Here is a 13,948-nt window from a genome sequence, read left to right as displayed (position 1 = left end):
ATTTTGTCACTCCTTCCTTCCTGACCCCGGATCGAAGCGCTGTCCCGCTTGSGGAAGGAAACCTCCTCTGTGGCCGCGGGCGCCCGGCTCGGCTCCGAGGAGCAGGCGGCAAAGCCGGCAGGGATGGTGACGTGCAGGCAAAGGAGCCGGGTGCGGAGCGGGGGAAATGCCCGTCTCAGAGCCGCGCAGGTTTGGGCCAAATTCAGGCATCGAGCAGCAGTCTGCGTCCGGACTCAGCTTTGGCACGTGCTGGGATACCCCAAGCTACATGCCGGGGGATTATTTAAATAAGAGGTCGACTGATGTCCTGGAGAGTTACTGCATGTTCATCCCTGGTGAGAATCAGGATGCCTGTTTAGGAYTCTGAATACAAATCAGAGTGCAATTTTTTTTTTGTTGTAGCCAAAATAGCGTGCTTTATAAATCCTGCTTTGGTCTCAGCTCCCATTTATCGACCTTCTTGGCTAACCTTGAACAATGCGTTTCATTCCTCTGCATTTTGAAATATTGAAATCGTTATGTGATACGATGATAATATCGTATTATTCTAAACAGGAACGTTTAGTATTGTGATTTAGAACAATAAATTTACGTGGGTTTTAAAGGCACTCTGAGGTACTGAGCGGAAGGTATTGTTTTTCAGATCTCTCGAGGTTAACCAGCTGGTCGTATGAATTTATCGCGCATTCTGGTTCTCATCAGAAAATCTGCATTTTATGGCTTGCAGTGAAATGCATTTAGTGAGAAAGCCAGCTTTGAAGTCCCGCTGACACGGTGCTTCTTCTTGGATTTTGCCCATTTAGACACAATCGCCGAGTCGCTTTATCACCCCCCATTTAGCCCCTGCAGAAATGATGAACAGATGAGCCAGTCTGATGTGGCCTTGCCTTCGGACCGCTGCAAAATCCCCCCTGCTGCCTCCCTGATTTCAGCACCTGATGGGCTGTGAAAGGGTGAAGCTAAAAAGCGCAGGAAGAAAGAAAATCTTGGCGAAAAGCCCTTGCAGAGGTTTTTCGGTGCGTCGCTTCTCTCCAGCGAGATTTTTGCTCATCAGAGGCCCCGTGTTCAGGAGTCGGCGCGGGACGGCGGCTAGAGCGGAGCCCTGGCCCCTGGCAGCCGGCTGCTCCCGGCCCTCCCCGTGCCCCTCTCCCGTGCAGGGGGAAGAGCAGCCCAAGTATTTCTCTCTGCAGGTGTACTGACTATTTTTGCCAGCAGCAGCTGTCATGATTGAAATTCCTGAAACACTGCTTGACCTCAGCATTTCTAGAGTATAACCCAGCTCTCGCAGGAAAYGGGGACTCTGAAGATCTGGGGCGCGAGGTCAGACGGGGGCTTGGGGCGTTCGCGGGAACACCAGCGTGCCGAGGCTGCGCTGCCCGCCGCGGCCGCCGCTGCCTTTCCCGTCCTCRCGGGAGCTTTTAGCAGTGGGAGACATTTATTGTATATAACTAAAGGATGGATAATACTGATTCGTTTGTGTTTGGGAGGTTTCGCAGATGGGGCCGGGAGCTCCAGGGCTTGTGCTTATCTGTTGTAGTGAGGAATGGAGATGCCATGCGAGATCAGGGCCCTGTTGTTGTGCCTGTGGTATGGCCTCGGCACAAGGGACGGGGCTCGCGAGTTTAGAGCAGACTGACACACAGATTATCAGTGTCCCTGTTCAGTGATGGAGAATGGAGGACCTCTCCTTCCTGCCCATGGCCCTCCTCCTCCTCTCCTGCTTCCAGCAAGTGGCAGCGAAGGCTGAAGAGATGTTCAGTCCAGGGAGAGGGCACTCTCTGGGGACTCGGGAGATATGGATTCGGCTCTGGTGTATGTGACATGGGATGGTATCTTTGTCCCATGGTCTCCTGTCCAGTGGGATGTGTTCCTTTTTGCTTGTCCTTTGTCTACTTTCCAGTGTCCCTGCGCCAGGGCTTTTTTTATTATGGATAGTCTAGTTGGAGGCCTGTAGCTAGCGGTGTCCCCCAGGGGTCAATGCGGGGTCCAGTCTTGTTCAACTTATTCATCAGTGACCTGGATGAAGGGACAGAGTGCACCCTCAGCAAGTTTGCTGAYGATACMAAACTGGGAGGAGTGGCTGATACGCCARAGGGCTGTGCTGCCATTCARAGRGACCTGGACAGGCTGGAGAGGTGGGCRGAGAGGAACCTCATGAAGTTCAACAAAGGGAAGTGCAGGGTCCTGCACCTGGGGAGGAATAACCCCMTGCACCAGTACAGGTTGGGGGTTGACCTGCTGGARAGCAGCTCTGCGGAGAAGGACCTGGGAGTGCTGGTGGACACCGAGTTAAGCATGAGGCAGCAATGTGCCCTTGTGGCCAAGAAGGCCAATGGTRTCCTGGGSTGCATCAGGAAGAGTGTTGCCAGCAGGTCGAGGGAGGTGGTTCTCCCCCTCTACTCAGCCCTGGTGAGGCCACATCTGGAGTACTGCGTCCAGTTCTGGGCTCCCCAGGACATGGAACTACTGGAGTGAGTCCAGCGGAGGGCTAAGAAGATGATGAAGGGACTGGAGCATCTCTCTGCTGAGGAAAGGCTGAGAGAGCTGGGCCTGTTCAGCCTGGAGAAGAGAAGACTGAGGGGGGGATCGTATCAATGTATAAGTACCTGAAGGGAGGGTGTAAAGAGGATGGGGACATCTTTCCAGTGGTGCCCAGTGACAGGATGCGAGGCAATGGGCACAAACTGAAACACGGGAAGTTCCATCTGAATATGAGGAAAAACTTCTTCACTGTGAGGGTGACAGAGCACTGGAGGTCAGTGGAGGTCACTGGAGGTCACTGGAGGTCACTGGAGGACAGAGCCCAGAGAGGTGGTGGAATCTCCTTCCTTGGAGATATTCAAAAGCTGTCTGGACACAGTCCTGGGCAATGTGCTCTAGGTGATCCTGCTTGAGCAGGGGATTTGGACTAGATGATCTCCGGAGGTCTCTTCCAACCTCAGCCCTTCTGTGATTCTGTCATTCTGTGATCTGCTCACCGTCTTGTATGGTGGGGTTTCATTCTTGATTGCTGCCTTCTGGTGCTACTGTAGTGCAAATAAATAGTGATTGTGTCAGTGGAAAGCAAYGCGATGCATCCTCTCATTGCATGCAGTTGCATCAGAGCGGGCCRGGACAGGGGTGCTGTAAAAAGCATGGTAACAAGTACCCTGTGGGCTGCAGCCCTCGGAGGAGCTTCCCTGGGAGAGCATCTCTCAAAAAGACTCTCAGCAGGGGCTAGAACCTATGAGGCCCTCTTGGTTTCCTTTGCACAAGAGAGAATCAGATGCTGGGAGGCCACGCGAGTGCCTGTTAACGATGATGTTGTCCTTGCAGGCTCCCACTCTACCGTTTACAAGGATCCCATGATTCTCGTCGGTCCGGAGAACCTGACGCTGACGGTGCACCAGACCGCGGTGCTGGAGTGCATCGCAACGGGCAACCCCCGGCCCATCGTCTCCTGGAGCCGCCTAGGTAAGCCCCGCGGGCCGGAATTTCCTCCTCCTCTCCATTGCCCTCGCGTGGGAAATAGGTAGGTGCCACCAACTATTTCATGCAAYGAGTGGTTCAGCCCTCCCATTGCCACGCAGGTTAATTGTAGGCTCGGAGTGCTTTTTATCTTCTTGTCTACACTCTGTTTTTTCTCTCTGCCAAGATCCTGTTTTTACATATTAGAGAAGTGGGTTGGTTAAACGCGTAGACATTTCATGAAAGGTGATAATTTTATCTTTCCCCAAGTGACAGCATTTTCTTCAGCTGCATTGAAAACATCACCAGTGTTGGCCCAGAGAAGCAAAAGCATACACAAACAGTTCTTCCGCGTAAAACAGACTTGAAAGAGTCTGGCTTTCTGCTCAGTGAGTTTTAAACAATCTTGAGGGGAAGAGAGTGGTGAAGGCAGCATATCTGAAGCTCTGAAAAAGCAGATGCTTGCTGGTGGGGTTACTGGTGTTTATTAATTAGCGTGGAAACCAGAGCCCCTGTCCTGTGGCTTCATACAAGCGAGGAAGAGCTAAGTGCAGTGTTTCCTCCAGTCCGAAAGCAAGGGTTATTTTAGGTTCTACCTGTGCGATATTAGCTCAGAAAATATTTTGCGCAGAATGGCACTTTCTTTCTACTGCTAGACAGAAGAAATCTGTGCTAAGCAAATAGTTGGTGCCTTTTGTTTTGTCTTCTGGAGCTTGTAACTCCACGCRTGTGTGCGTGTGTTGGGGCGTTGTGTTTCCTGAACCCAGTTAATGTTTCCCAAGCACTTTTGTTCTGCAAGGTCACTTAATTTTACAAGCTCGTCTCCCAGAACCACGCAAGGGTAGCTGTGAAGCACAAATAGTGGTAATTCTGCCTCACGCTACTGTGCTGGACACAGAACCTCTCCCCTGGGGCTTTCCAAGGGACGTGCTGGTGGGGTCGGGGCCTGGCTCCTGCGAAGGGTGACCTCCTGCTCCAGGTGATGAGGACGTGCATCCAGCAGCAGTCCTGCACGGTTTCTCCTCGCTTGCCTTCCTGCTTGCATCCTCTGGTGGCTCATACACTCAAACCCCGTCTGCCACTGACTGATTTTTTCCCCAGAGCCATAACCGTCAGACTGATGCCATTTTAAAAACTCCCCAGATATACTATATCATTGTTTTGGTTCGCTTGGACACAAGGCGGCTCTACATTAGTGCTCAACTATAATAAACTACTTTATAATTGCCTTAATTATAACAGTTTATTGCCTTCTTCAAAACACTTGTCTCTATAGAGCAGCGTAATAATGAAGATGTAATAGCTTCATGCTATGTTCCTCTGGATGGTCTAAGCTCAGCATTGCCTTCAACCAAAAATAAATACCTTTTCCACTTTGCTTTGTGGCACGGTAACAGAGATGGAGCTACTGAATGGGAAAGAGACCCCATTATTTTACCTCTCCTTCTGCGTGAATGTTTCTTGTCCAAAGAATCACAAGATCTTGTTTAGTATTACCTTGGTCTCRACAGCCTTGTGGCTTACAGGCTTTCTGATGAGTTTGTGGACTTGTCATCTCTTTGYAGCGATTTCAGGAGCATTTTCATATCCCGATGCTTGTGCCGTCAGCAGGATGGAGAGGAGGTGTCGCTGGACAGGGAGGTCCACCTAGCATCTGTCATCTGTACGCATCTGTTTGAACCTCTTTACTCGCAGTTCTGACATTGTGGCATTTCTTCCCTCAGAAATGAGCAAAAGAACAATTTTGCTTTCACAGCTTTCTGTTGAGGGCAGGAGCCGTGAAACCATTTCCACTTTTTGCTTTGGCTTTGCTAAAACCTGGCTGTTCTTTCAGTGGGAAACGCAGCTATTTCTTGCTTGCAGGAAATCATTCAGATTCTGGGCCAGTTTTTGAGTGTTATACAATCAATTTTGAATTTAGTTTCCTTGGGAATATGTTGTAGCCCCTGACCACAAACAAAATTCCTGTGTCTCGCAGCACATGAAATGTCAACATTCATTAGAGAGCAGGCTCTGGGAGAAATGTAAAATCATTAGGGGTTTGTTCAGGGAAGATAGGGCTTTTCCTTTGAGAACTACGCACTTCAGGCTTGGACCTGTATGTGCGCACAAATGAATATCCTGGGCACTTATTGCAAAGCCTTTGGAATGAATGACGATTTTAATGTATCCTTACCCTTTAACTGACAGGCYGCTGAGCTGGCCTCCATAAAAGGTACCAAGGCAGAATAATACACTATTTAGAGAGATACAGAAGAGTGAGGCGAAAAAGAAAAGACAGTGATTATCTGATAGCGTTATACAGAAGTTGTCAGAAAGGGCCGCACAATGGGAAGGAAATTACTAAAGAGGGAGCCATTCAAGAAGTAAACTATACAACAATTGTAGGAGCCAATTAATTGGTAACTTATTGGACACAGAAGCTTGCAATAGATGGCTGACTGGTTGACAGGAGCACCGTTCCCGTAAGTGTTTAGAAATAATAGAGTAAATTTCACCACTTCACATACTGAATAGTCAACTGTTGCAATGTACTCTAAATATGCTAATCCACGGTGCCCAATGTCCGACAGAGCAGGAGACCCATGTGTCTAAAAAGTGGAAGGCTACTGTGCCACAATACAAAGAATGCACAAAAGACCTAAATGATCAACATTAGAAAGTTGTTACTTTCTTTCTACTTGCTGCTTACAAAAGAAAGGCGTTCGTGTTGTTGCATATTCATATCGCCTGGCACGTTTTAACGGAGCTCCGTAATTGGTGCCGGTGTGCCAATCACTTGGTTAGCAGGCGGAGAATGGGCTCCAGAAAGCATCGCATACACCTTGGAAAAATAAATAACTTGGCTCTCAAACTTCAGGCATCTTTTAACCAGGCTTTGCTCCAACAGGAAACCTGGAAACCTCTATTTGTCTCCAGCCAGGGCATTCTTTGGGAGCATCACCCATTTGGAGCATGGCCTGCTTTATTCACCGGTTGCCCCACTGCTCTTCCCGACTGGCCGAAACCCCGCTTCGAGACAGCGTGCCTTTCAGGGCCACATCATTGATCTGCCCTGCCGGTTCCTCGCTGGTTCCCGGTGCTGTTTTGCCACAMTCATCTGATCCGTATCAGCACGATGGAGGTGGCTGGACCTGCAGCCCCAGAGGAGGCTCGTGTGCTTGGGGCTCACTCACCTCAAAGCCCTTCCARCGAGCAGCATGAGGATGGTTTGCACGAATGGGTGACCGCTTCATTCCTAAACTAGGACCACAACAAACTCTTAAGCTTCACTGAATTGATGTGAGAGAGCATAGAGTGCGTAGGACCCTACTGAGGTCCTTGAGCACCCTGCAGGGTCAGGCCCTGSCCAGGACAGACAGTCTCAAGGTGAAATCTGAGCTCTGAACCTTTCTTCAGAGTTTGGTGAAGTGCTCTTGCTCTTGTCCAGGACCGTGCCCACTGCACGAAGCCCCTTTGCAGGATCACAGGCTGCAGCAGGAGCATCTTCTTTCCTCTGTGGGAAAGTGGGCTCTCAGGAAGGCAAATTCTTGTCAATTTGGACTGAACGTGGAGCCAGGCCAGCACGAACGTTGCTTTCTGGTGTTGCAGGTTTTCCCTATCRTATTGATGTTTGCCTTTTCTCCTGTCCTCATCAGGACAGGGAGTTGTCCAGCTCAATGTCTTATGGCAAGTAAAAAGGTTTATATCCCTTTTTAGTTTGGCTTTGCTTGCAGGCTGACCACCATCAGAGAAGTGAACTTGTTTGGCGTTGCTCTTGCTCCTTCTGCAGTGCTCCATCAGGGATCGACAGAGAGGATCTGCATTTCCACCCAGATTGGCTTGTTTTCAGCCCTCAAAATCTCTGCTTTTGACCTCATAAAAAGAAGTGGAAGGTCATGTTAAGTAAGCAACAGTTTCAAATCTGCTTGGGTCCCAAGTGCTTTGGGAAGCAAGCAACAGTGTTAGCTCTTGCAGTCTTATCTCCTCCATGGAGAGCTGACTTGGTGACGGAAAGCACTGCCAGGAAGGTGGCTTTTCTGGGTTTGAAATCACTGATGCAAGCCACCGTCCAGGTCTCCCTGTAAGTGAAACAGGGTTAAAATAGGTATCAGTCTTTGCAAAGCAGGTGTGAGACATCAGTCCCTCTGCACAGCACTTCTGCAGAGTGCTGAGCTTTTTGGATGCAAGTGATTTCTTACATAAGTATGATCTATACATGCTCTGTGTGTTACTCWGTTGGGCCTGATATCAGCTGAAGACCTTCTAATTGATCGGAAGATGACTCAGGTTGGGTTGGCTTGGGCTCCAGAGCCCTTTCTGGCCCTTTCCAAACCTGTCCCAGCTGTGCAGTGCTGTCTGGCCCTGCCTCTCCTCCCATCGAGGTGGCGCTGGGGGGTTCAGGAGTGCAGGACTGGGCTCTTTACCCCCAGAGCACAGCGGAGTGAGGAGGAGGATGGAGCCAGCTGCGAAAGCGGAGGCTGTACTCCAGAAGCCGTTTCCAGCGTTTTTTTGGAAGGGGGATGTCGAGCGAGAGGTGTACGGATTGATCTGGCACAGTATTCTTTCCTGGCTGTTAGAGAGGGCCAAACTCCCTGAATCAAATGGCGGTTCCCCCGAGGTTTCTGAGCTCGGGGAACTTTCTTCTTTAGGGAAATAAGAGGCGCTCAGTTGACAGGCAACGTTTCTTCAGACCATCACACCTCTAATTAATAGTTGGAGCTGCAGAGACAACTGAGGATATATAGACGCTGATATCTGGACCGTGTGGAGTACCTGGGGCAGGCTGGGTCTTTCGTGCTTAAATTATGTAGCACATCATAAATAATACAATAAGCCTGCTGACATTCGAGTCACATTTCTGCGATATTTCTTAAGGCAATGGTGTGATGAAGCGTCCAGGTATGGCCGCTTTGCGTCTTTCACTGGTCCTGTCCTTCCCTTGAGAGAGAGAGATTTGATTTTTGCACCTATTGTAAATATGGACTTGCAAAAGGTCTAATTTAAAAGATGAAATCAAGTTCAATTTGAATTTAATTCAGACCTTCTTTACACTTCAGTTGAAATGATGTTTGAAGGGAATGGTTCCTTCTTATTGCTCATTAAATGTGGGACAGGTCATGTTTTACTGTCCTTTTTATGACTGAGCCATTTACTGCTGCAGTGGCTCGACCAGCTATGTGATCATTTAATGGCGTTGTTTTTCTCTGTCTAAAAGACCTGAGAATTTTTCTTTGCAGTGTAAATAATGAAGTGGCCTGGCATTGCCAACGTGGTGAAGCAAGGAAAGCTTTAAGTTTAAAGATTCCTGAAAAACACTGCAAAGAGCATCGCTGGAGATATGTTTGTAAACGGCTTCATATTTTCAGTCCACTCTGCCAGCGTTTCCTGGTGAGATGCTGCCATTACTCTGGACTGAGAACCCTCACTGCTTTTAACTGCTCCTCCAGTAAACATACTCCCCCTGCCTTGCCCCTCTGCTCAGACACCCTGACACATGCTAGGACTGATTTAGAGCTGCATTTGTCAGACAGTGTCTTAAAACACAAACCAATGAAACAATAAAAGGCAATAGCCTGATACTAATGAAACACATTGTAATTAGAGCTGGCTGGGAATTTTCCAATGAAACGGGCTTTGTTGGAAAAGGGCAAATTCCCTGATACCGAACTGTTTCATGTAAGTAAAAGTCCTTCAATTTTGAAGCCCTTCTGCTGAAGCCCAGGCAGGGTCTGCTGGAAGCATCGCTGCTCTCCTGCCAGCCTGCCCCGGCCGCGGGGCTCTAGGGGCTGCAGGATGAAGGCAGCCTTTTCCAGCTGCCCTTCCGGGCTGAGGGAGCCAGGCAGATCCAATCGCCCAGCTTGGCATTTAGCTCCTTGGCTCTGGGCCAGGCTGTGTGTTCAGGGGCTGAGCAATTGAAAATCCAGGGTTCTCGTGGTTTCAGAAAGCAATGGGAGAGATCCAGGGCATAAAAATACATCAAGGGTTAGCAGAAGAAAAACATGTCTCTTCTGGCTCAGGAAATCCCCAAGTCAGTAATTGCTCATGGCTGGGCGAGTGCATTAGGGAGGTCCTGCCGGTTTGCTGCTCCTCTCCTTCCCAGACTGTCTCTGTTGGAAATAGGCTCTTGAGCTGGCTGGATCCCAGGTCTGATCTTTGGCCGGTCTAATGTCCCTGTAAGAGCCCAGGTAATGGCTCACAGAGGCTGATATGATTTCACTTGGTTTTATTGCTCTGTTGAAAAGCGTTCTGAGGGCTTCATTTTAATCTGAACGTTTTATTGAAAGCTTTCAGATTTCCTGAGTGGTGGTACCTTGGTTTTCCAAGCAGTGCAGTGTGACTGTGAGCAAACACTTAACTGATGACCCTGGTTTTCTCTGGAGGGCAGGTCTGCTAAGAGCATGAGCTAAAACCTATTGACTTTACTCAGCAAATCCCAGTAAGAGAGCATGGTATCAGTCCATAAGTGCTTAGATCTGTCCTCACCAAGGACAGTGCTCTGGAGAACCTCGCCCAAAGAACCAGCACGTGAGTCTTAACCTTTTTCCCCCTTCTTTCAGACGGCCGCCCCATTGGCGTGGAGGGGATCCAGGTGCTGGGGACAGGAAATCTCATGATCTCAGACGTCACCGTGCAGCATTCTGGCATCTACGTGTGCGCTGCGAACAAACCCGGCACTCGGGTGCGAAGGACTGCCCAGGGCAGGCTCGTTGTGCAAGGTGAGTGAAATCGGGGATTGCAGAGTGGGGATGCCCACTTYGCTGTGCCCTCCATGTGGTCTCGACCTGTCCCCTGGGCGACGTGGTGGGTTGGTTTGGGCAAATGCTGACCGTGCTTCTCTGATGGTATCAGACAAAGTGTTTCTTTTCTTTTCCCATGTATGCCATGCCCAGGTGAGTACATGTCTCTGTATCCCACGCAGGTGAATAGCAACCTCAGTATCATCCAGCTGGGGCCTTTGGGGCATGGCTTGAAATGGCCTCCCACCCCATCACAAACATTTGAGGTAACGGACCCCAGTTGTTACTGGTTATCGCCCTTGTATGTCTCAGGAGATGTTCAAGGACCCTCACTAAGCGAAGTGCCCTTTGGGGGTTATCCCCAAAATGCCCCAATGCCGTGCCTGGGGAATGCAGGCTGCTCCCCTTCCCCATAGCAACTGTCCTGAAATGCCACTTCTATAGGGCGATTCAACCCACAGCAGAGATCAGCACTTGGAAAACCAAACAAACCTCCTCCGCGTGCTCCGAGCGACCAGTCTCCATGGTGAGGGGAGCCCGGCAAGTATTTCAGCAGGCAAACCCAGCTGGCAGCGCGTGCTGAATGGCAGCAATCCGCCCCTGATTACAGGCACTCACCTCCTCTTCAAGCTAGTCCACTTAAAGCATCTCGTGCTCTCATCAGCTCACTCATTAACTATTGACTGATGATATCCTGAATCTGAAATTATACACCTCCTGCCGGAGCGAGCTAATTGAACCTTTCATGCTGGTGACGGGGAAAGTGCCCTCCTTCAGCCCTGACGCTCACCTGACAGGTCCCGGGAGTCGCTGGTGGCAGTTCAGCACCGCGTCACCTCTGCGGTGGTGGCGGTCCCTGGGCGCTGGCGTCCCCCGGTCCGCTTTGCCTGGGGAGCGGGTGGGGAGCGATGCAGAAGGGGCCATTTGTGCGGGGCTGCTCGTTCCTCCTGAGTCCCAGGTGCTGATCAGACACGACGGGAGGTGAAAACTCGCAGTGTCTTTTGCTGTTGCATTTCTAGGTGAGCAATGTCATGAGGGAACCTCCCAACTGACCGGGGGTGGTCACACCTGTGAGTCCCCTGGTTAAGAAATGCCACCCAGGCATTAAGGACAACCTCGCTGTACTGATACAAATGGTTTAGAGCTGCTCCGGATGGCTTTGCACGTGGTGCGTGTAGTAGAGGCTACTGAATCCAAACGCAGAGCTGATGTTGTCCGGCAGGCAGAGCCAAAAGAAGTTACTTGAAAAATCTGTGAAGTTGTAAAAGCGTAGCTATTGCATACCGTCGACTGCTCCTGTTAGCAACTGGTTGGGAGGGAAAAGGGTAGCACAACTTCTCATTGCTACAGGTGAGCAGTTTTCAGTCTCTTCAGAGTTTTGAACGTTGGCTCCTGAACAGCTGCTCTAGTGCTGGAGTTCAGCTGGGGTGGAATTACTGTGGGTTTTCTCCCTGGCTACCAAAATGAGACTTTGTCCTGAAAATTTTAATCGAAGGGCCATCAAAGCCACTGGCTGTGCAAGGGAGATGCTCTCGCATTCAGGGTTAGCGGAGAAGTGGGCGGTGGAGCAGGGAAGCGTGGGTGAAGCGTCCTCCAAGCAGCCCTTGTGGACAAGAGTGGCATGGCTCAGGAGCTCCAAGCCATCCCCACCTCTGTCGCCCGCCATGAAGTGCTTCGTGTTCCTGAGGGGTGGCCTTCCCCCCGGGAAGCTAATGGCAGAACCTGGCCCAGCTGTTGGACTCATCCCGCGTTTGCTCAGCCTCCCTTTGGCAGCAGCTTCTCCTTCATCTGAATCTCATTTTGCCTGAATTTTCCAGTTGAGAGGTACAAATGATTGCCGTTGAGGTTGTCTGGGAAGAAAACACCGATAATGACTGACATGGAAGACTGTGGGTTTTATCTTTGTCAAGATGTCAGTGATGCAAATTACATCCGTAAAGGGAATAAAAGCAAGGAAGAAGCGATCAAAAGCCTGGCTGGAGAGGAAGTCAGCGTGGGGCCAGGACAACGCGCAAGCCCTCAGAGCGGCCAGGCCAGGTGCTTGCTGCCTCCGCGCAGGGCCCTTGAAGTGCCCCAAATTAGCTTGCCCTGTGCCATTTAAAGGAGGCGCATTTTACAGGGAAACCCAGGCGGAAAGGGCGATGTCTCCTTTTGCAAGGCRAGGAGTTAGCAGGAGGCTGGGACCGAAGCCACGTCCATCCTCCTCCTCCCACCTCGTCCCATCTTGGCAGCTGCGTGGGCAGCGGTGTCCTGTTGTGGGGCTCTGCTCCCGCGTGAGCGCTCAGTCTGCTCCAGTGTCAACAGCCTTTCGCCTTGCAGCCGCTCCTTCAGATCATCGAACGCTGTCTTATTATCTCCCTGGGAATTCCTCCTCCCGTTGGAGGACAAGCCCCCCTCTCCCTCCCTCCCTGCCCTCCCCTGGCCATTTAGGCGCCTTTGATCTCTTTTATAAGGTTCTCACACAAGAAAGTTTCCATTTTCTCTTAAGATCCCAGCGCAGCCATTTGAATATTGCTTTGTGCCGGGCTGCGAATGAAAGTCTCACGGGGGGAGTTGCTGAAGGGCCGAATGCGTCGCCGGCCGAAACGGGGGGTGCGCGTGTGTGTGGTGCAAGGGAAGAGCAGGCTTCGGTGGAAAGGGGAAAAAAAAAAAATATCAAAGCGCTTTCTCTCTACCTCCTGTGCAATCTTTTGTGCTTTATTATGTGTTTGGTGTCATAACAAACTGATGGGCTGTGAATGGCCAGATGGTCACCAGTGTTCTCCACTCCACGCTTCATTTCCTCCTGAAAGCTATGCAGAAAAATGAGATCCCATCTCATAAATGAGTGCCCATCTTAAGGACACGTTTCTGAAGGCTCTGGTGACAATGACTGCCTTGTTCGTGGTGCTCGCTGCCGGCAGAACCGGGCTGCGCTTCTTGGTCCAGCAGATTCGGCCACCGCTGCGTTTCCTGCCGTTTCTTCCACCGCCCTCGCTCGCCGAGCGAGCTGTTGCAAGCTTCGGACGTGGGGCTGAATTCATCAGCAGATGTGTTGTGCTTGCTGTGTTTTCGGCTCGGCTCTGTGGGGCTTGGTTTGCCCTCGAGTTTAGCCATTGCATTCCTGGCCTAAATCCATGCTACCAAAGCAGCTTCGGAAGCTGCTCTGTGGGGCAGGCGCGCCCCACGGAGCAGTCCCCTGCCTGCCCACGTGTTCGTTTTCCTCCTGACGAAAAGTGGCCATGCAGGGACAGACGGGCACTCAGGTCTCGTCCGTCGGGAAGCTGGAGCGAGCTGGGATGCCTGAGCCCTCCGAAGCTTCCTCCCAGGAGTACGCGGGGAGGTGAAATGGGAACACGTCCCACTCCTGAAGAGCTTGAACTTGCACCTCGTCGGGACAAGCGTGTCATGATACTCATTGCCCTCTGATGGGTGATGGACAGCCTCCACAAAACCCCTTGAGTGGTCTCTGCTTGGCTCCCGGGGAGACATGGTCACAGTTCCCACGTATGGCCCTACCAGTCCCACCAGATGCTCAGTTAAACATCTGGGTGCGCTTTGTAGTCAACAGAGAGAAGCAAAGTGGGGAGCAGTTCTTCGTCTTCAGTCGCCCGTCATCTGATGCTGTGCCTAGCTGACTCCCCCGAAGACCTGCCTTCTCCTGTATACTCTCGTTGTATGTYACGGTAGCCTAATTTCTGAGGGTTTGTTGTTTCCAGGTTATTCCTCCTCCTCCTCACCCCAGCCTCCCTCCCCACGCCGGTGCTCTGGCTATTGAGAGTTGATGACTGTTTTGTGCTCAG

At 50.9% G+C, this 13,948-nt stretch overlaps 1 protein-coding gene across 1 annotated transcript in view; it reads left to right on the top strand.

Moving 5' to 3' along the window:
* The window catches only part of IGDCC3 (immunoglobulin superfamily DCC subclass member 3), a 97,251-nt gene that overhangs the window by 62,023 nt on the left and 21,280 nt on the right, over positions 1-13,948 (top strand). The window contains exons 5-6 of the mRNA XM_026073354.1: positions 3,316-3,453; positions 9,987-10,145. Coding sequence (XP_025929139.1) covers positions 3,316-3,453; positions 9,987-10,145 — 297 coding nt within the window. The remainder of the gene's footprint in view (positions 1-3,315; positions 3,454-9,986; positions 10,146-13,948) is intronic.

This window comes from Apteryx rowi, unplaced genomic scaffold (assembly GCF_003343035.1).
Source record: "Apteryx rowi isolate R43461 unplaced genomic scaffold, aptRow1 scaffold_11, whole genome shotgun sequence".
In the NCBI taxonomy this organism is placed as follows: Eukaryota; Metazoa; Chordata; class Aves; order Apterygiformes; family Apterygidae; genus Apteryx; species Apteryx rowi.
Note: the sequence above shows the minus strand (reverse complement) of the source record. Positions and strands in the feature narration are given on the sequence as shown.